This window comes from Lissotriton helveticus, chromosome 1_1 (genome assembly GCF_964261635.1).
Source record: "Lissotriton helveticus chromosome 1_1, aLisHel1.1, whole genome shotgun sequence".
NCBI classification, from domain to species: Eukaryota; Metazoa; Chordata; class Amphibia; order Caudata; family Salamandridae; genus Lissotriton; species Lissotriton helveticus.
Window position 1 is genome coordinate 1,346,613,040 of NC_136057.1, and position 22,999 is coordinate 1,346,636,038.

The window sequence follows — 22,999 nt, forward strand, 5'->3', positions numbered from 1 at the left end:
TCGGGTAGTACGGTTAGGTGAACTAAATGACTTACACATCCATTAATAGTCACCTAATATTTATTTTATTTATTTCCCAAATTCTTCAGGGAGTCATCAATTTTAATTACTGTACGTGTACACATATTTCTACATTGTATACTACTGTATAGTTCTACAACTCTATAGTCTATCATTGAACAATTAACCTTATTGTCGCTGCATCAGGCCCCTCCTGAAGTGAAGATCCTTCTTTTGGACTCTTAGTGCTGAGGGCATTATACCTGAAAGGGTTTACCTCCATGTTTGTCCTTTTTTAATTGACATGGACCTACAGTTCTTTAAATTTATATTGAACAGAAGCGTCTCAATCAACTCATTGGAACGGAACACAGTTGTCTGACACAGTGCATAACATTTGAAAGGGGTGTTGTGTCTCTGACATTTTGTGGAATCATCCTGTGATAATTCTAATGGGAGGTAAAACCTATAACCTCTATGGAATACACATTGGATGAAGAATGTATGTGCACCAGTGATCATAGCCTGAAAAAGGAACTAATTCTGACAACTAGGGGTGGTATGGAACCTGCAAAAGCCTATTACTACATGTATGTGGAATCCATAAGTCACAAGTTGTAACCAATCTGATCAAGAGCTGAATTTCAGATTTTTTTGTGTGAACATTTTTTAAATGAAAAGGGAAAGCATTATTATTTTATACAAGGATCCTTATCTCAGCAGGTATATGACTTGTATTTTAATTTTACTATCTTAAAATCTGTTGTTTGGAATGAAATATTATCTCTGTCATAGTGTTTATTTAAGTACAGCAGAACGGTACTGACCAGACTTTAAATGTACTGTTACAGGTGACGACAAACCCAAACAAAGTAAAACTCTGAATCTTGGGACACAAGCAAAAAAGACAAAATCTTGTGAAACTCTATTGAAAAAAGTAACCTCTAAGGTCGTGCAGAGTCTTGAGCAAGGAACAAATTCCAGAAACCAGCTGTGGCTGCAAAATATTCCTGAATTTGAAGAGAAGGAAATTCCTCAGTTGGAAAGTATTTTCAGTAACTCAACAAAGGGCAATTTACATCACGAGACAGTCACAGGAGAAAAATCAAGTATGTATAATGAATGTGAAAGTAATCTAAGGAATGCAGCTCTTAATACATGTCTTCAACAGATGGATCAAAACCATGGGCATTTCTTGTGCACTGACTATGATCAGCATTTTAATCAGGAAGGAGAATTCCTTAGATTGAATAGACCACATACAGACTTGAGACCATATGCATGTACTGACTGTGATAAAAGTTTCAGTAGAAAGGGTGATCTTAATCGGCACCGGACAATACATACAGGTGAAAAACCATTTACATGCAGCGAGTGTCACAAAAGTTTTAATAGGAAATACAATCTTAATGAACACCGAAGAATACACACCGAAGAGCGACGCAATCAAGTGAGAACTAACCAGACATCACCGGATGGATGCCCAGAAATGTGGAAACTTTGAATGGGGAAGAAACTTGTGTTCCTTTGGTTAATTAGCATATTATCCTAGCATACCATGACTCAGGACAGATATTTGTATGTACCACATGCTGCAGAAATGTTACTTTATCAGGAGCCATTTAACTGGAAAGGAAACCTAAGAGAGCTCTTACAGAAAAGTGAGGCTTGTGCTTGGAGTTGATTACATTTACAGGAGAAGGATTTTTCTTAAGAGATATTGAATGAATATACCAATTCACTGTTTTCTTGGCAGTAACGCCATGCAAGGTAACAGACTTATGAAATTTCACTCGCTCTTAACCCTATGATGTTCCTCCACTCTCAAACTTGAGGCTTTTTTTCTGCTGTCTTGAAAAATAATTGAAGATGCTCAGATCCAGACTCTTAAAGCAATCATGTCTACTGTTACATTCAATTATGCCAGCTGGCACAGTGCTTAGAAGCAGTACCGGTTACTGTGCTCAGTAACCTATTTACAAAATATAATGCAACAGATAATTAAAATGACACGATACATTACATGTGACTAAGTTAAATATAACACTATTAAAAACCACTAAAAGTAGAAAGAAATTACTAACCTCATTGAAGGCAATCCGCAGCCTTCTGAGAAAATCAACAAATTCAGAATTAATAAGTTTAAATTAATCTTAGTATAATTACATTACCCATATAGAAGTATACCTAAAGTGCTTGCTCCAGGTACCCATAGATATTCCAGCACTTTAAGCTGTATGATTGGGTGTGCCAATACATAAATAAATCAAGTAACCCTTTAAAATAACCACCAAGACATGACTATGCTTGGCCTGCCCACTGGTTTGTAGGCACCTCAACTTTGCTCTTTGCATTATACCCCGTCAATAAAAAACTATTTAATACTAAAATAACCACCTGTAGACTGTATTCAGGCAGAAGAAATAAAGTTTAACTTTTGAAACCAATAGTATTGACCTCTGGAATGTATAAGCCCACACCTTTCTTAGTTGTTTAATTGGTATCGGAGTTAGAATTTCAATAGTTCAGCGCTGTGAACTGTGAAATAGTTAATCTGACAATTATCTTTCACAGCACGTAATGATAACGTCTGATATTTGCACAACCCCTTCTATTAAAACATTTACTGGTCGAAATCCTTCCTTTAGGATGCAATTATGTGGACGATCTGTTGGGTTGGCATGTATTTGTCAGAAAAATAAAGCCCCTTTGAATGTATCTTGAGAATCTGACGTTTGAATAGGAATGTTGTTTATTAGCAAGTGATATATTTGTTTTTATCTAAAATATGTCTAAACCTATGGAAGATTATCTTAAGTCGTATTTGAACATTCCATATACCATCAGTGAGGACTGATTGGAGGAATACAAAATAAAGCACATTTTATATGTAATATTACATATTGTTCATCGTCAGATTTGAGGTTATGTATTCCATATTATGAGTGCCTGAGTAAAATGTATAATGAAAGATTATATGTCACTTTCGATTTTTCAGGTGAAGCTGCCAAAACAGTCTTACATTGAAGGTTTTGTCCTTTATGAGATATGTTAAAGAATTGCAATGGACACATATTTCTGGTAAAATGCAATTAACTTTTTTAAAGTTATGCAAAAACAGAAAAAGAACGGAAATTATGTAAACTTCTCAGTATTCTGGTTCTACATTCTTCATGTTTGTCTAAAATACTCTTACATTGAATTCAACTTCTACTACTTGTCTTAGGTAACTGCCTCAAAACAAAAATACAAGACTGGTTGGCCAATGTTCATTGTCAAATGGTATTGTTCGAAAACTTTGTTCTGAATCACCAACTTCGGAATTATATCCATTCAAAAGAATGTTTCAAGGCACCATTGGAAGGTTTTAAGAAACCCAAACACCCCACACCCAAGCTGAAGTTCCCCAGAATCAGTTTACAGGCCCACAAGGCATTGATATGGTGCATTTTGAGAGAATGCGAGATTTTTTCATACATAATTTCTTCAAACAGTTTCTCCACTTGGTCACCTTCTTCAATTATCTGTGGTGCAAATAGTCCTTATCCAAAAAATAAAAGTTTATTTCACATGATAGAAAGTATTCAGTTCCCGCCTTAGATTTTATACTCTTTGGTATTTCTAAACTAAAACTGGAAAGATTAAATCTGCTTTTTTTATTGACCAGCTTGCAATGTTGATGTACACCTTATTAATAACACACCACTGGTAATTTGAGTTTGCATCTCAGTGAAAAAGGTGGATGGAATCAGGTAATAGTGTTGTAGGATGTAGGGGAAATGAAGAAGGGATACCATTTTTGATAGCTCCTCCTTGCCTGCCATGGATGTCAGTAGTTTGGCTGGTTCCTTAATGTTACGTCTCGCTTTATACAGTAGTGTGAGATCCCAATACCTTTGTTGGGTGAGGGTTGTCATCTTGCCTAAATAGTGAAAGCTGTCTTCCGCCACCCTCAACCTGGAATAACCCGATTCCTAGCTGGACAATCCCCCCCTTCCCCCGAAGGAGAACAATTGTCACCCAGTTACTTGGAGTTCCGGCGCATCTCCATAAATTACCAGGATTTCCATGAGTGATGGGATTGTGGCCTGCGGTCTCTGAATAAAGATAAGCATATCGACAACATACGAGACCCGATCTTCAGCTCCTCCCTCCCACTTGAATCCACGGAGTCTGGCATCCTCTCGGATGAGTTCCGCAAGAGGTTCCAGCACAAGTGCAAATAATAAGGGTGAAAGCTAGTAGCCCTGTCAGGTGCCCCCTTCTATGGGGAACCTAGGCAAAAAGGGTCTGTTTACAAGGAACTGGGCCAAAGTTCTGCATATAGGAGAGACACCCAGTGCCGAAACCTAGGTCCAAACTCCATTTTGTGAAGTAGTGCTAGGAGGTAGGGCCAGTGTATGGTATCAAGCACCTGTTCTGCATCTACTATTAGAAATGCAGCATTCCCTGATAGTTCGTCCGTGCAGGCGTAGGCTAAATGAAGACAATGTCTGGTGCTTCTTTTGGGCATGAAGCCATTTTGGTCGGTGTGGATCACTGAGCGCACCCCCTTGCCAAGGCAGGTGGCCAGTATGTTAGCAAGGATTTTGAGTTCTAAATTGATAAGGGAGACGGAGCAATAAGATCCACAGTCCTCTGGATTTACCCAGCTTAAGGATCACTACAGTTGTTGCCCCGAAGGTCACAGGGTAGCCTGCATCGTTCAAACGCTTCTTGATACAGCACAAGGATGTGTTGGATCAGTAGGGAGGAGTAATGTTTGTAGAGCTCAAGAGGGAGTTTTGCCGGAGGGCATAGACGAGATCACTTGTTAGATTCCCTCCACCGTGATTGGAAGATCCAGATCCTTCCCTCTGCCACCGAGAGAAATCGTAGGGGCCGATCACGGATGATGGGATTTCTCTCTTGGCAGGAGGGGGCACTTGCCGGGCATTCAGTGTTTGAAAGTATGAGGTAAACACCCTTGCCATGTGGTCTTCCCCTCTGTCAGCCCATCTGGGGTTCGCAGCTCAGCCACCAAGCCACTAGGATGGTCAGCAGTTTCAAGCCAATAAATGAGTTTGCCCACTTTATTTCCCATCTACTACACCGTCCCCTAAGAGTATAGCCGACCCAATCATGCTGTGTCTAAAAGCTTCTGCTGTAGTGTGAAGTGCGCTTGATCGAGACTGCATTTCAAGTGCGGTGTGGGGGAGGCCAGCATTGTAGAGCCTAGTTGTGTGATCTCATTCTCAAGACGGAACAGTTCACTCTCCTTGCGTTTACTTTTCCGGTGTACGCATGCAAACGCATTTCCTCTCAGGAACACCCAGAGCATGGTCAGTGAGGAGGCAGTACCCTTATTAAGCTCAAAGTACTTGGTAATTGTAGTACGGAGCTGTCCCTAAAGTCCACATCTAAGAACCACCAAACTTTTAGCTGCCCCAGTACAATTTCCCCCATCGGCCTACAAGCCACTGTCAGCAAAATTTGTGAGTAATCCAAAAGGCCCCTTGGGAAAATATGCACCAGTGTAATTTGTCCAATATCTGAGGAAGGGATCAGTAAGTAGTCTTTCAGGAAGAGGTGCCTTGAAGGGGGGGGGGGCATGGGAGGGGTGGTTGGTCTTTCTGCATTGTGCGTGTTGGTGTAGTTGCCAGACATCCACTGCTCATGGCCGAATGTGCATGGACCAGGGAGCCCACAAAACTGTTTTTGTCCTGTAGTAGATCTATTGACGCATTGAAGTCCCCTGCCAGAGTAAAGCAGATCTAGCTGTAGCCAGCAGATGCGGTAGTGCCTCCAGTGTCAAGTCAACCATGTGTGGGGGAGCGAATATGCTACCAAGTGACCAGGCCAACCACTCCATGGCCCCAAATATCATTACAAGTGGTCCAAGGGAATCTTGGTGGACTTTGTGTACCACTAAGAGGAATATCCTCCTGAGAAGTATTTCCACTTCCCTGGAGCCGCTAGTGTATCCAGCTTGATATACCCCAAGAAAGAACATTCTGTTCCCAGCAAATGTGTCTCCTGTAGCATATGATCCTCTGGTCGATGACATTCAGCATAAGCGAGGACAGCCCCTCATTTAATGTTATCATTGAGCACGTTCCAGGTGACTATGGTGCCCCTCTGGAGGTCCCACCACCTGATCTGTGGGTCCCACCAACTTACCCCCTTTGCACTTCCTTCCATTAATGGTGTGTCGCCCAGATAAAAATACTTAACATTTATGTCCACCAACAATAAAAACAAGTCGGGTAGGCTTCCTACTGTCCCCTGTGGTAATTCCAGATCGCTCGCTGTGTCCGCAGGTTATGAAGGGCGTGAGGCACACAGGTGACCCATTAGGATTATACTGCCTCCTCCTCCCTGGTTTGTCTGGGGGAGCTTTCCAATGACGTTGGTTGTGGTTGCTTACGTCTGTATGGCGCCCCCTCCTCTTGCACCTGTTCCTCCTGGTGCACCTGCCGCCAGGAAGTGATGGTTAGATCTCTACGTGGGGCAGCTAAAGGCAAGGACCTACCCAGTCCAAAATCTGGGCCTTCTTCTTCCAAATAATTGCCAAGAAACCGAAGGTGTCACTACTGTGCCTTATCCATTAAATCCAGTTGGTCTCTTCTGCCACATCAGAACCCTCAAAAAGAAAATGTAATAGTACTCAGCATTGCTTCAAATAATCACCATGTATTCCAAACAGAGCAAGAGTGCCAATTAGAGCACTTCTAAATAAAACAAAAATACAAGCGCTGGGATAAAGGAACCAGTAGAGCGCTACGTGCACTTTAGTCTGAGCCCATTGTCCGTTGGCTGTTGGTGACGTAAAGTAAAGAACAGTGCGCTAGCACTTTCTCGTAATGACCGGGATTTCCCTATCTGACAGCCGATTCTGTAACAGGAGTCTGGTTTGGAAGCTGCTACCCGGTGCGCAAACAATGCACAGCATCTCTACTCTTCGCCACAAACGCCTCTGGCACAATCCTCGACCAAAAACCCAACAACGAACAGAACGTTAATTACGAACGCATGCTAATGTGCCAGAGGCCAGCCTCGCCCTAACCAGCTGAGGATCATTGGGGCGGTTGGAATCTCCGGAGTTGTTGTCTGTGTGTGCTTTTGGGTGATAAAAGTAAATACAAATACAGGTAATACATATATGAACAGTGATACAATTGAAACAGGAGTTACTACTGGTGAGCATACAAGATATGTTTCTGTTCCAATCCTTGTCCCAGAAGGAGCTTTGAGACTTATTTCCTGACAGGGAATACAAGAAGTTACACAAAAGCGAGAAATAAAATGTTAGCCTGCGTGTTGTTTTGTTTTAAATTTGGCTTCAAATTAAAAGTGTTCATAGTGTAAGAAACGTGGCACTGTCAATCTCAACTAATTTTACCTCCACTCTGTGAATGATTTGACTGGGCTGGTACAAATGCTGTTTTCTCTAGATAAGTATACTAAAAAGTGATGGATGGAAAGCTTGAATTAAACTCAGCCACTGGTAATCACTCCCGCCACATTCCAATCTATCATTCTTTTGCACACCATGTCATCTCAGTTTGTATCTAGCTATATGCAAATCCGTCTTCAATGGGTACAGTCCAGCCAGAATTGCTAAGCCAGGTCATCCCTGAACCAGAATACAAGCAATCAGGGACCGTTTTCTCCCTAATTATGAGATCTTCAGCCAGGTACAGTTTGGTTCCAGTTGCACAGTGTGCACAGGACCCACATTCTGGGCTTACCTGTCCCACTTCGGACGACACACTAAAGTATACAAAAAAGGGATGGATTGAATGCTTTAATTCATCTCAGCAACTGGTAGTTTACTTTGGCCGCATCCCAATCCATTGTCTGATGCACACAATGTCACCTCAATTTGGACCCAGTTGTATGCAAATTCATCTTGACCCTGCTCCAATTGGAACAGTCCAGCCCGAACTGCTAAGTCTAGTCCTCCCTGAACCAGGACCGGTTTTGTCCTAGTTATGCTGGGTGTCTCCAGTAGGGCAGATGGTGTAATCTGGACTTTTTAATATACATTGGACTTTGCTTATTTTATCATGCAAGTGACAATCTGTCCCATTCAGTAAGCAATTTTTTGTAGTTAACTGTGTGTGCTTGCATTATGTCCACAGAACTACTGCCTCTGAAAGATATATTTATTGTTTAATTATCATGGTAGCAGAATTGTTTACAATAAGATCAGCTTACAAACAAACTGTAGGCTAATGACCCTCCATTATAGGCGTTTTGCAGCAGTTTCAAGATCTTTGGAGACCTTCTTGTCGCTCAGAGGAATCCATTTGTTGTTAATTATCTATGCCCATGGACTTCATTGCTTGGTAACACTCCAGGGAAAGGGTCAATCTAAGGGTCACACATTTCATCATGGAATGTCACTCATAAATACACCAAAACCATGACAATGTAATGTAAATGGTGCTCATGTAAAGCGCACCAATACCTTTCGGGTCAAGACTGCGCCATATAAAACTGCAACAACAAAAAATTTCACACATAAACCATTTGAAAACTTGGTACCCTGGAGCCATGTGCGATGGTTGTAACTTTTTTCAATACATTCAACTTGTATGTGTTGGCGTACCAAACCACTTGTGACGTGGTATGCACATTGAAAGCTTTTCTCAATACGGCTAAAAGGTTTGGAATAGTGATCAGATTCCCATTAGCATGGCAAAAAATGTCATTTATGTTGTTACCCAATGAGGTCTGAAAATTCCTCCACTCTTCCACATGGCAACAACCCTCCACTCCACTCTTGTTTAGACATACCCATGTACCTCTAGCCAACTGATCTGTTTTAGACTTCCGTAGCCAAATCCTTACTCTATGCTGGTCCAAAACTATCACACCCCTTTGAATGCCTGCATGCCCTATCAAACCCAACAACTCTGATGCTCTGAAGGTGCCCAGAAATAACCACTACATGCGCAACCTAAATCTGAAACTTTCAAAATCATCATAACAACAAAAGGGGAGTTGTAATAACTGTTGTAACAGGTTAAAAGTCACTGGTTCTCTTAACGATTTCTAGTTACACTGTTCCTTACTCGATCCCTTTAAAACCTTGAACAGGATCATGTCCCCACCATGGTTGACCATAAAAGGAAACCCCTCCTAATTTCCCTGAAATAGTGTTGTGAGACAGACCTTTTTGAATCAAAAACAGCACTAAGCCTAATATAATCTTTTCCTTTTTAGACAAATTCCCATCCCGTGAGTCAATGTTACCTTAACTTAAGAATTCACTCTAGGCTTGTTGATAACTTTGTCTTGTGGATGGGGCTAATGAATTTTCTACGAGCTCGACTATCCTCAATCCTTCCAGGCCCAAATGTTCTGTGGAATCTGTGTCTTGTTGCTGTCTACACCTGGAGCCAAGCTGCAAAACCTCTGCCAATGAAATTGAAATAGAGCATCCTCTATATTATTGTTTGCTCCAGGAACATGCCTAGCTTTAAAAACAACATCTAATTGCAAACATTTCAACTCAAAGGCTCTTAGTATGCTCAATACTCTCAGATCTCCCACCTTCTGTTTATTTACCATTTGTACAACAGCCATGTTATCCACATCTATGCCTAAATTCTTCGCCCCAAACATACAGTGTGACCACCAACGGGAATAGCTCTAAAAAGGTTATGCTGCACCCTTGTCTCAACCATTGATCAGGCCAGCTTTTTGCACACCTATGCCCTCCCAAAAAAGACCACAGCCTTTCGCACCTGACATATCCGAAAAAATCAGAATCTGTCAAATCATGTCTTTTTCAATAAAGTACAACAAGACTCCATTAAACTGATCCAGAATCTGTAGCCAAATATGCAAGTCAGACAAACCCAAACGTCTGCAAAAGGTCTTCCGGCCCTTGCCATCCTGCATGCAAAGTTTAAATAGCTCAGCAATTTCCGCACTTTCTTAACTTCCAATTTCCTTTCAGTCGTAACAGACTGCAAAAAATACCTTATTTCTCGAACCTTTGCCACCGGGTGCCTAGCTATAATTTCTACTGTGTCTGTTTCAATACCCAGGAATGTTGACCTGGTGCTAGGACCCTCTGGGGCCAATGGTACCCCAAGCTCTTTTGCCATTTCTGGAAACTTTTGTAGAGCTTTCCCACACTGATCTGTGTTCTTTGCACCAATAAACATAAAGTCACCCAGGTAGTGACAAACCAAATTGCGCCCACTGAAATCTATGAAAGCCCATTGCAAAAAAGTGCAAAATGTCTCAAATAAGGCGTGTGAGATTGAACATCCCATAGAAAGAACCTTGTCTACATAAAAAAGCACCTCTAAAATGCATACCAAGCAATTCAAAATCAGTGGGATGTATGGGTAGGAGTCTAAATGCTAATTGACTATCACTTTTCTCAAGCTCTGCATCCTTTCCAGCTGTTCGAGACAATTTCAAAGCATCATCAACTAACACATAGGATACACTAGAATTCACTTAAGAAATAAAATAATAGGCAGACTGGCCATCTGGCCATGACAAATTGTGTATAAGCCTGTACTCGCCGTACGTTTATTTTTGGTACTCCTCCTAACGGTAAAACAATTACATTTTCAAATGGGCACTGTAAAAAGGAGCCTGCTATCCTGCCTGCTTGTAACTCTGCACTTAGCTTTTGTTGAACAATGTGTGGTAATTCCTTCGCTGATTTTAGATTATCAGTCCATCTCCTCTGCCTTGGGCCTAGATAACTAATTTTAAAACCATCTTGAAAACCCCAAAGTAATTTAGATGCCGCCTCTCAATCAGGATAAAGCCTTAACCAATTTGCTATCACCTCAATTTTATCGGGGTATGAGCCCTTTGATGAATATTGAAATGACTGACCTCTGCCCCACTGCATTTTACCTTGTTCCCCAAATTTGGAACCTGCAAAACATTGTGTGGTTGGATGATTTCCACCACATTGTGAGCATTCACGTTTGTAATGGCAAAATTGCCTGATACAAATGCCTTTGTTGAAATCCCAACATGCTCCTGTAGAAGGTGTTGACCCCCTCCCATACCACCCCGCCCCAGAATGGGCGGGATGATACTGAAAGGACCGATAAGTAACATGTAAGCCACTTGCTGTATGAGTCTTGGCTGGAGGCTGCGTTGAGGACATCCATTGAAGCCATAATTCGAAGTCAACGTGTCCCAAGGTTTATCATTTGAACAGACTGACACTGGCCTTGAACTCTTTGTCGTAGCTTAGCCAAGCATAACTACCAAAATGCATTTGAGCTTTACAAAGTATGTCTATGTATTTGAAAAGTGCCACTGCTCTGTCTTGATGCTTCTCACAGTAGATGCTCGCATCAATAAAAAATGCAGATGTCCAATTTTCTTTGGTTTTGGGGGCTCTAGGTCTTCTAGCTGATTCCCACTCCTCTTCCTTTGAACCTTCTTTTGCTTGGATATCTGTGTGCAATAACTTAAATACATCTACAAATTCATGTCTCCATATTCTATTCTTGGCTTTCTCTGATAGATGAGAGGCCAAAGGCATTGCAATTCCCAATTTGTTATGCATATGCTTATCCTCCTGTTCCCCTCTAGACTGTCAATTCATTTGTCTTTTTTAATGTCATATTTGCTTGGCAACTGCTTTTTGCACATTGACTTTGTCAGATTCTTTTCTGTAGCCTTTTCTTGTTGATCATTGTTTGCATTTGCATCCCCCCTCATATCAGTACCACAATCTTTTAACAGCTTACCCTCACCTACTCCAATAGATCTTGTGTTACTTATATTAATATTGTCCAAATTTTTCCCAAGCCGACCACCACAATGCCTTACATTTTGGCAATTGTGATGATCTTCTCTGAAACTCCTTGGCCTTGCTTGATAGTTGTTTAAGTGTCTGTCCATCTTGCACCATTGCACGGTCCGCTCCAGACTTCTGCGCTATACTAAAACACTTGTTTGCCCCATTATTCCCCTCTTAGCAACCTTCCTTTGCAATTGTACTTTCTTCATTCTTGCAACATTCACATTCTCTGAACTCTCCGTCCTCTAAATCCTCACTGTCTTCATCATAATCAAAAATCTTCTCCTAATCAGATTGACAGACATTACCACTTACACCCAGTCTCTCCCCATCGCCAACACCACCATCATATACCTTCCATTTTGATGCTGACATATGTTCAAACTGCTCCCTCGAGGAAAGAAAATCCGCTACCGATCTTTCTTTTTCTTCGGCCCAACGTGTAAGAGCCCCTACCAGCTCTGTTGGTAACCGTTTTGCTCTGCCCGATACCTCTGGTTTTTCTTTAGAATGCTTCTTTAGTAGGCAGCACATGCCAGATTGTGCTGCAGTGCCCAGAGCCCTAACTGTATTGTCGCCCCTAACCTTTTTAGGAAACCATTCTAAATTCTCCCCCCACACCCACTGACCTGACTTAACTCCAAAGATTTGCTGTCTCTGAACCAAACAATGTCTGAGTATCTACCTTTAAGTCTGGTGAAAGTTTATACTTTTCACCCCTCTTTTAATCTCTGCTCAGCCTTCATACCCATTTCTAAATTCTGAAAATGCAGGCACAACTCAAAAACACCACCTGTGAAGCAGTTTGTGTTCATTAATCCCTTCTTACTAGATGTTTTGACCCTGGTATTATTTTTAAAATCAGGTGATTCAATAAAAACTGTGTTTACCATAGTAGTTGGGAATTCAGAGTCAACCACTGGGTCCTCCATACATTATGCATTACAATTGCACCCCGTGCTTGAAACTTGTGCCAATTGTTTATAGGGAGGGTCAGGTTCCCCCTCTAGAACTGTTAGATCCTCCTCTGACCCCCCTCAATGGAGCGACTAGAGAATTTGCACACGCCTGACCTTTATCTCCGGGTCGGGGGCTCCAGACAAGTCAATCAATCAATGACATTTATAGAGCGCACTACTTACCCGGAGGGTCTCAAGGCGCTTGGGGGGGGGGGGTGCTGCTACTGCTTGAACAGCCAGGTCTTGAGCTTCTTCCTGAAGGAGAGGTGGTCTTGGGTCAGGCGCAGGTCGGGAGGGAGGGAGTTACAGGTCTTGGCGGCCAGGTAGGAGAAGGACCTTCCTCCTGTTGTCGTTCTTCGGATGCGGGGGACGGCGGCGAGGGCGTGTCTGGCTGATCGGAGATGGCGTTTGGGAGCGTAGAAGTTGATGCGGTTGTAGAGGTAGCTCGGGCCTTGATCGTGTAGGGCTTTGTGTGCGTGGGTGAGGAGATGGAAGGTGATTCTTTTGTTGACGGGGAGCCAATGCAGGTCTCTCAGATGTCCGGAGATGTGGCTGTGTCGTGGGATGTCGAGGATGAGTCTGGCTGAGGTGTTCTGGATCCGCTGGAGTCTCTTCTGGAGCTTGGCGGTGGTTCCGGCGTAGAGGGCGTTGCCGTAATCCAGTCGGCTGGTGACGAGGGCCTGGGTGACCGTCTTCCTGGTCTCGGTGGGGATCCACCGGAAGATCTTCCGTAGCATGCGCAGGATGTTGAAGCATGACGAGGAGACGGCGTTGACTTGTCTGGTCATGGAGAGGGAGGAGTCCAGTATGAAGCCCAGGTTGCGTGCGTGGTCTGTCGGTTTGGGTGCGGTGCCCAGGGCGGGGGGCGACCAGGAGTCGTCCCAGGCGGAGGGCGAGGAGCCCAGGATGAGGACTTCCGTCTTGTCTGAGTTCAGTTTCAGGCGGCTGGTCGTCATCCACTCGGCTACGTCTTTCATCCCTTCGTGAAGGTTGGCTCTGGCGGCGGCGGGGTCGTTGGTCAGGGACAATCAGTTCAACGTCTTCACCGAGGCTGACCAAAACAAAAGCCTCGACGCGTCCATGTGAAAGGGGGCCCACCCGCTCGAACTGACGCACGTTCAAATCTCTGAGAGCTACGCCCATTGCACACTTCCTTGTTTCACGTATGGCCGACGACAAAGCTCCAACCTGTGAGCTCCACCCCTGTGCCTTCCTGTTCCTCCAAAAGCTTGCTTCGCATTCGGGCATAGCACAGCACAACTTTTTACTGCGGTGCGGGCTCAGATTTAAAAACTTGGTTACCATCAACCTCTGCAACAAAATGCTGACCTCAAGGGGCGCGAAAGGGGGTGGTGATGGACAGAGCATCTGAACCAATCAAACACTCACACCCAGTCAACAGATCTGGGTTTAATCCATCACCGTTCTTTAGCCCACTCTGCCACCCCAGTTCAGACATGGCCATATGCAAATCAGTCTGACCCTGTGCCTCATGGGAACAGTCCAGTCCGAACTGCCAAGCCATGCCTTCCCTGGACCAGAAACAAACTTCCGAGGACCGGTTTCTGGCAATTCAGCCGTCTTCAGCCCGGCTTGCTTGAATCCAGTGGCAAAGTGAGCAAGGGACTCACGTCTGAGCATACCCTGCCAACTTATGGCGAACAAAGTGGTACAAAAGGGGCGAGCGCCACTCGCATCTTAGAAGCTCGAACTTCACTTTCGTTTTACTCAACACCAACAAACACGCAGCAACTACTGTCGCAATCCCTCCAGCCGCCCTCCTCTTAGGGCGTTCTAGGCCCCCCCATGCCTCGCCCATTATGCCCAGTTTAAGGAGGTCCTCCCTGCCTGCCTCACATAATACCCTAATGACTTTACGTACTTCCTCATTGAAATCGATTACTACACTATACTCAAATTATTTTATATTCAAAACAGCAAACATGTGCAGGTTGCACTCCTTAGTTTTCACTTTTTTTCATTTAATTTGACTTCGAAGTTCATCTTTGCGTGCTTAACACTGGTGAAGAGCCTTGCCCAAACTGCACGTTTAATACTAAACCAACATCTAATTGGGACGACATCTCACCCCAAATCCAGTGGCACAGCCAATTCTGCCTTTGCAATTATTTTCTTTTTCGTTATTTTCCATGATACTCCCATGTACTGCATTAGTTATCCACTCTTTCTTTTCTTGACACTGTTCACATCTACATGAGAGGAAAGCAATTTTCCCAGGTTTCTCATGTTTAAAGTGGGCCATCCAAACCTCTATTGAGAACACGTACAAGCTCTGAGTTCTTAAATGCAGCTTATTGAATCCCAATGCATTTCGGGCCTCTAGGGCCTTTCGTCAGGGGCAACTGAAAATAACAATAAACACGTACATAATGTAATGTCCCCCAATACATTTGCATCCTCCCTTTCAAGAATTACTTAACATATAAATTGTTTTTCTCTACTCCATAGCTAACGTTTGAAAATATAGCTTACAAAAAAATTCAACAGTATATTAAAATATCCGAATGAGACCACAATTGTTTCTGGTAGCGCTCGATATCTTCACATTTCAATTGACTTGGAAATCTTCACTGGTAGTTCATCCCCCCATTGCTTACCATTGGGTTTTTAGTTTATAACTTACATTTGCTTGCTTTCTAGTTACTATCTTAATTTATTTTAGGCTGTCCAGCTTGAGTTCGGCCCTCCTTCCCTTACCCGAATCCCACTTACTGTATTCTTCCACCAGGACTGGATTTCTGTTAACAGGCCTTTATATCCTGTTCAAATCTTGTCACATTTGCTCTGCATTCAAAGACAGAGGTCAAATGTCAGGCTCCGTTAACTATTAACTCTTTATTGATTGGTTTAGCATACCATTTACAATTTGAAACATGGCTAATTCGAACGATAAAATGACAGTAGTAAATGTTAAAAACTGTGGACTTAAAATTACAAAAAATTCGGTGAACCATTATGGGCTAATAATATTCTGCAGGAAGACATCGCTCTAGCTTTCCGATGGTCTGGACTCCGATTTGATTATTAAGTCTGTTAACTCGACTGCCATACTAAGATGGGGAGGGTTTAGATGTGGATATGGCTTCCGGTTGTTGTCAGGGTTAAGAGTTGCCATTATTGCTTGGCGGAAAGATCGAACTCCCAACATGATACATTGTCCTCGCAGCAATGACAGTCGCTATGAGCAATGCAGGGCATGCACAGATGATGTGTTCCATTGTTTCAGAATGGTAACCACACAGTCTGCATTCAATACTGCTACTTAGCCGGCGCCATTCAGCGAGGTTCTTCAGAAAGGGCCAGTCGCCCATCCTCTGGGCTAAAAACTTGTTTTTCCACTAAAGTTCGTATGTGCTTGATAGGTAGAGTGGCTGAGCAACCACTTTGAAATCGGAGATTACTGCCCAAGCGTGTTTCCTCTTTGACAGTGTTGCCCTGTCCGAGTGAAAGGACCACAATCTAACGGTTTTTTAATGGCAGTCTTTAGCACCGGGTGGGAGGGGTTTGTTTCCCAGAGGTCTTTTGCTCCTAGTAATTGTAAACTGCGGTCCAAGCATTGCCGATGCTTATGGCTGGTCTGGTTTTTCTGTATTTCCTGCCATAGACTGGCCTCCAAGGAACCCTACAGGGCACGGCGCAGTCTATGACATAGTTTAATAAATGCGCCTGCCTCCACTCCGTGGTGGTCTTGTAGATCTACCTCGCCAGCCCAAGTCTCACTTGGGCTGGCGAGGCAGATCTTGATAACCATAAAGCTCTTTTAAAAATGTTGATTATTAGTTTGTTAATGAATACATTGGTTGTGCCCTTAGTGACCTCGTGCCCATACGTCAAGGAGTTAATTACCTTAGCCTTCATCACTTGCAGCATGGGGGTTAGGCTGGGACCTAGTAACTGTTTTGCTAATTTTGCAGCAGCCACTTCTAACGACAAGTCTTTGCTTTTCAATGTTTTTGAGCTTGGTTAAAGTACATCTTGGTTCCAAAAAGATGCCCAAGTATTTGTAACTGGGGGAATTTCTTCAAGCCAAGCCGCACTGGGATCTCTGAGGCCCACTGGAGGGTCACAAACATTGTTTTAATAATGGATGCAATACTTTTGACCAAATATCACGGACCCCACTGGAGGGGTAAAAGTACACTACAATTCCCGACATGCTACTCACCTGGGAGTGCATGTTTAAAAGCGGAAACGAAACTGCAGCACCTCCGTGTTGGTCAAAGTCCCCCCATGAAGAAGGAGCAGGCGCTCTGAAACGTGTTGGGACAGTCAGTAATTGGAGGCACTGGTGCAGTTTCGAATAAAAAGATTCAGTGAATCATTCCATGTGGAGTAGCGTCTTTGAAGATCGGGGCAAAGGTTGGAGTGATATATATATATATATATATATATATATATATATAGTTACACAATCCGAAAATGAAATCGGAAAAACGGCAAGCACGCTGGTCTCCGGTTCAAATATTTTATTGCAGAAAAAAAAATTATATATATATGTTAAGGGTGCCTTTCTGCAGCATCTTTCCTGTTTGTGCATGGAATGGCAGGACCAGAACCCCTACCCTGGTCTCCCATAACCCTTTCCTCAATGTCTCCTCTTGTCACTCCCTTTCATGTTCCTTATCTAACTAAACTTTTCAGTATTATTTGGCACCCTGTCCTGGGTGGACTCCTCAGCCACACCATGATTAGATGAATGAGTCGACTGCTCTTTGGTGAACCCCTCGGAGCATATACCATGGTGAATTGTATAATGCCAATTTCTACTGGCTGCTCCTCTACCACTCCTAGGCCAACTCCTCAAGCGTACATTAATCTTTTTGGTTAGTAGTTGCTCCATAGGTTTACTCTTATGGGTTGCTTCTCTGCTACATTTGTTGGGCTCCTCAACCACACAATTTGGCTAGCGTTATAATACCCATTCATATGGACTGTTCCGTCGTTACTGGTGGAAATCCTCAGCGCATATCTGAAGGTTCATTGTACAGTTAGTATTCCAGTAGACTGCTCTGTTGGTTTTCTTTGGATGGATGCTCTGGTATACACTATGGCTTGATCTCTAATACCTTTTCCTGTGGGATACTCCTTTGCTACTCCACCAGCGACCCTTTAAAGCCTATACTATTCCTGATGTATAATGCCCATTCCTATGGTTACTCCCTGCAGCCCCTTGCAGCAGGGAGTAACCCATATAATAAACAAAATAAACAAACCATAGCTGATTGCATAATGCCCATTTCAGTTGGTTGCTCTTCTGCTGCTCCTCTGTGGGCTCCAAAGCATATAATTTAATGTACGAAATAGGTATATCCAAATGATAGGACCTTTCACCCCCAGGCATTTCCTTTGCATCATACTCAGTATAGTTTACATTGCATGATATAGATCCCTCCAAAGATGGTGGATCTCTGCATGCGTAACCACATCTATTCTCACACTTAAAAAAATATTTGTGATTTTTCATTCAAATGAAATTGTAAGAAGTCCATGGAATACAACACAGTACAGCAACTTACACACAGATGTCTCCATCAATATAAAATACGAGAGATAAACAAAAGTGTGAAGGACTCAGTAAGCACACATGCATCAATCAACAGGTGTAATACACATTTAAACTGCTGACAGAGATTTGCTGTCATTTTTCTGGGCTAATTTCAAGAGAATGTCACCCCACCCTGACATTCCTACCACCGGTTCTATTCTGTAATTTAAGCTCCAGCCAATAGCGTTTTCAGCCTCTACCCAATTATTCAATTCTTGTTGCCACTTATTAATAGTGAGAATGTAAGCTGCCTTCCAGTGAGTTGCAATGGCTCCCCCAGACATTGCCAGTGGTAAATCAATAAAATGACAGATGTCCCAATCTACCTTGAGTCCGAGCATGAGGCCCAGCAGGTAAGTCTTTGGTTTGTCCAAAATTCATGTGCCCATCCATTCCACAATCAATTTGACTGCCTTACCAAAACCGTGCTGTAAATAAAAGAAGGACCACATCATGTGGTAAAATGTTGCCCTTTCCCTCGCACACCTGGGACACACGGCCGCCACCATTGGGAGCATGGTATGTAACCTGGCCTGGGTGAGATACATGCAGAGTACGTAATTGAATTAGAGTAGTTTAAAACAGGTTTTTCTAGAAACCTATTTAGATATGTGACATCCCAGCCCCATGTTAACAAAATCTGTAGCGTTCGCAAAGGAATCGGAGCTGGAAAGGTGTAGTACCTGCATGGCCTCCTGCCTCACTCCAGTGTTCATTATCCATGACCTCACTCACCTTATTAGCGGTAGAACCATAAGGGTCTCTCCAGTGCACACGCTCTCTTTTGTGTAGTTCAAATACCTACGCCAACAGTATCTAGAAATGTCTAGGAGGAAAGCCGACATGCGAAGACGCTATTGTGCTCCAAGGAAGAACTTATCAATAAGTACATTGCCCAAAACCGACTGCACCAGCTGAGCCTCCAGAGAAGCCGAAGGATCTAACCACAGGGCCATCCACTGGAACTGTGGTTCCAAATAGTATGTTACAGAGTTGGAGTATCGCTTGTAAAAAGCTACTCTGCGTAAATCAAATTACTTGGAACCGTATTCAGCTCCTTAAAGACGCCCCCAGTAAGAGTTGCTGGTGGTAGAGAAGAGATACAAAATGTGGAAAAAGTATAATCTTAGCTAGAGGCACCCGTCCTATTGGAGAGAAAGGCCATTCCCCCAAAAAACAAGGATCACCTCGCCGATGTTAGGGCTCTAGTTAAGTTCTCTGCTACTGCATCTTCTTGTCACCTTCAAATATACACTCCTAAATCCTTAAATGGGTGGAGTGCTAAGTTGAGCCTATGTGTGTATTGAATAGGAATCTTCTGACTGCCACTGTGTGTCAATGGGAAGATACAGATTTTTGTTTCGTTTAGCTTAAGCCTAGAGACTGAGCCAGACTCTACAATCTGGTAGCCGCTCAAAATGTACAATCGTACAGCACCACCTCTGCATACTGCAATACATTGTATATACCAGTTCCATTCCATGGCCCCGCTCCAGCCTGCACACGTGTCTGGCAAATAACTCCATGACTAGTGTAAATAAAACCTGAGAAAGATGGCATCCCTGCCACTGCCCATATGGATGACACCACCCTTCCCATCTCCACTCCTGGTGTGAGATCTGCATACAGTAAACAGACCCATGACAACAGGAAATTGCAGTTGAACTGATCAAACCCCTTTTTCCTTGTCATTGGAAACCAGAGCCACATGACCGCCGTCATCGGCATTCCATCCAGGAAATGACACTGCCATGACTTGAAAGCAGGCAAGAGATGTGCTCCTGCCTTGCACAAAGCCCCTCTAGTCTGTGTTTACCAAATAGGGAATAATTGTACAAATCCTGTTTGAGGGAACCTTTCCCATAATCTTGAAATCTAAATTAATGATCGATAAAGGGTGATAAATTGTTCAATCTAATACGTCTGAACCAAGTTCCGACAAGATGGTAAGGACTGGATTGTCAATTGTGGGTGGCAAGTTGCCTCTCCCCAAAGATGCTTGGAACATGTCCAGAAGCTGATGTGCTGACTAGCCCTAAAAAGTCTAATGGAATTGGAGGGGGAGGCGATTAATGCCTTAGAACTTCCCCATTACCATCTGTTCTATGGCTAAATTGATTTTAGCCAACGAGAGTGGAGCCTTTATGCCATCTACATGGTCAGGCGTAAAGTGGGGTAATCCAGACGCTTGTATGTAGGCTTTCTTCACAGATGGGTTAGACTCTGAGTCATATATTAAGCTGTTTTTAATCCAAGGTAAATGCTTCATTTATACCCAATGACGAATGGAGGAGATGGCCATCCAAGTGACTTATGGCTGCAATATTTTAACCCCTTCCATGCTGGTGACGAACCCCAGCCGTCACGCTCCACGGTGCTCGTGTACTGATGACGGCTGGGGTTCGTCACGGCCCCGCCCTGTTCGTGCGGCTGCCGCACACGGGGGGAATCGCGGCCGCACGGAAGGGGTTAATGCAAACTTTCTACACAAATCAACATGGCCAGTACATGGCCTGGTTTGGCCAATTCCAAATGTATGGGAGCTGTGTATTACCTGCAGTCGTGTGAACCCAGCCTGATGCAGTTTAGCATGCCACTGACTCTTGCTCATGTGATCTCCATTATCGGCCTCTGGCACTCGGCCCTGATTCTCTAGATTTGGCATCTTACCCTCGAGCTTCTCAAGCTGCATAAGCAACACAGCACCACCAATGTGTTAATCTAAATACCTTTGAATTTCTCCCATTTCTTCATTACATCTCCAGTGGAAAAGACATTAAAAAAGCATCAGCTATCATACTCCTACAGACTGCATCTTCAACAGACCTCATTGCAAACACCATGTGGAAATTGAAGCGGGTGTACCTCCCGATTGCAGCAATAATTGCAGAATATTATAATCTGAGAGAGTCCTAGCCAGAACCTCAGTCCGAAGTATTATTCCTAGTAGGTGTGCAGTGGATAAAGTCTATCCTTGCGTTCAGGGCATGGATAGTAGAATAGTAAGAATACGCTCTGCTTTATGGGTATGTGGCCCTCACTTATTTTTGTAAGGCCCTAGCTTGTCACGTGTTTTCTGCCCAGTGCCCCTAATAAGTGCTCTCTCGACATGCAGGTCACTGCAGCAATGATTGTGTATTATTAGACGCCTACAGGTATTCGTTCGCGCTCTATAAATGTCAGTAAATAAATAAATAAATTATACACGGATCTTTGTGTGCCCATTCCAGTTAAACTACCAGTAATCTTCCCAACTCTTAACTCCCCCTCCTGGGCTGGGCCATGAACTGCCTCCTGCCCAAACAATGTTGAACCATTAAACAAACGTAGGGGGTATCACATGGACGCCCAACTTGCTACCAGAGAGCTCAATCAGACCAGATATCGTGGATGGCTTCATCAATGTCATCCCCACTTATCTCCCCTGAATCTATTGCAGCATCTGCTGTTGTCGAAGGAAGAGTCGCCGCTGTCACAAGGGCTAGCTGCCTTGCCTCTTGAACCTGCCGAGGCAGGAAGCATAGGAGTGCTTCCCTGGCCGTGCTTGCCGCTCTCTTCAGTTGCACAGACGAGGTCCTCGTCCCACCCACCCTGCTTGAGCTATATTTTATTCTCCGTGTGTTTGCAACTGTGGGCCCACGCGGCAGCATGGTGCCCTCATTCCCAGAGGGTGAAAGAAGCAGGGTTTACACAACCCTTCTTTGCCCAACCTACAGAGGATATTTAGAACAACATGAATGCTATTTTTACTCTTACTACAGATATTAAATTTTCACAAACTTTTGTTAGGATTTTTTAATTTAGACTACATATTTTATGTGAAAGTAATTTTATTCAACTGATGAAAAATGTATTGTGTGCATCTTAGTGTTTTTAAGGATGAATTGCAATGGTTTTAATTAACTATGCTAATAAACTATTACTTACTTACCCTTCTTTGCATCAGGCTCCTCTGCCAGGCTTCCGCCTCTTCAGCAGGCCATGTGGTCCCTCTGCTGTGCACTTCTGTGTATTCCGTAGATCTCAACATCCAGACCAGTGTGATGCTGCCACCCAAGGCAGTGCCCCATCTAACTAGCCCAGCAGTCTATCAAACTATGAATCGAGTATCTTAACTGCCAGATATTTTACCATCCAAAGCTTAGAAGCAGAAGCCACACTAACCTGCGTCCGTCATCTTGGCTGTCCTTGCCACGCCTCCATCTACTCTCATACTTTTCTCCTTAACAAATATGAATGTCTAACTATATGGTTGCTGTGATATAATTTCAACAGTCTCTGCCATACACACACAACTTTATTAGGTCCTAATAGACCGCACTGCATTTCAACACTTTGTTTATCAAAGTCAAAAAGCTGAAACACATTTCCCCCTTGCAATGAACATAGAAACAAGTAGTGTTTGCCCAGCTCCTTTATTGGGATGCACATACAATTGACTGGGTGTTACATCCCCACCGGAAGAATGAAGGGGAATTTCTTTCAGGGGCTGGGGCCATCAGTGGGTTCCCACAAATCAAGACCACCCTTATGCTATTATACATAGGCAAGGAGCAGATCCATCCATTCTACATCCCAGTAGAGAGGAGGAGGCCACTTGTGTCTTTGGGTTACACCCAATAACGGCTACCCAGGCTACAATGCTCCACGTCCTTACAGCTCTTCACAACTGGAGTTTCTTCTTGCCCATAGGTTCCA

The 22,999-nt window shown here is 43.4% G+C and overlaps 1 protein-coding gene across 2 annotated transcripts in view; it reads left to right on the forward strand.

The window, feature by feature from the left end:
* Window positions 1-2,899, forward strand: part of LOC144823991 (uncharacterized) — a 60,404-nt gene extending 57,505 nt beyond the window's left edge. For both annotated transcript variants that reach the window (XM_078683006.1, XM_078683014.1), the window contains exon 6: window positions 852-2,899. In XM_078683006.1, coding sequence (XP_078539132.1) covers window positions 852-1,504 — 653 coding nt within the window. In that variant the 3' untranslated portion in view covers window positions 1,505-2,899. The remainder of the gene's footprint in view (window positions 1-851) is intronic.
* The last annotated feature ends 20,100 nt before the right edge of the window (window positions 2,900-22,999 follow it).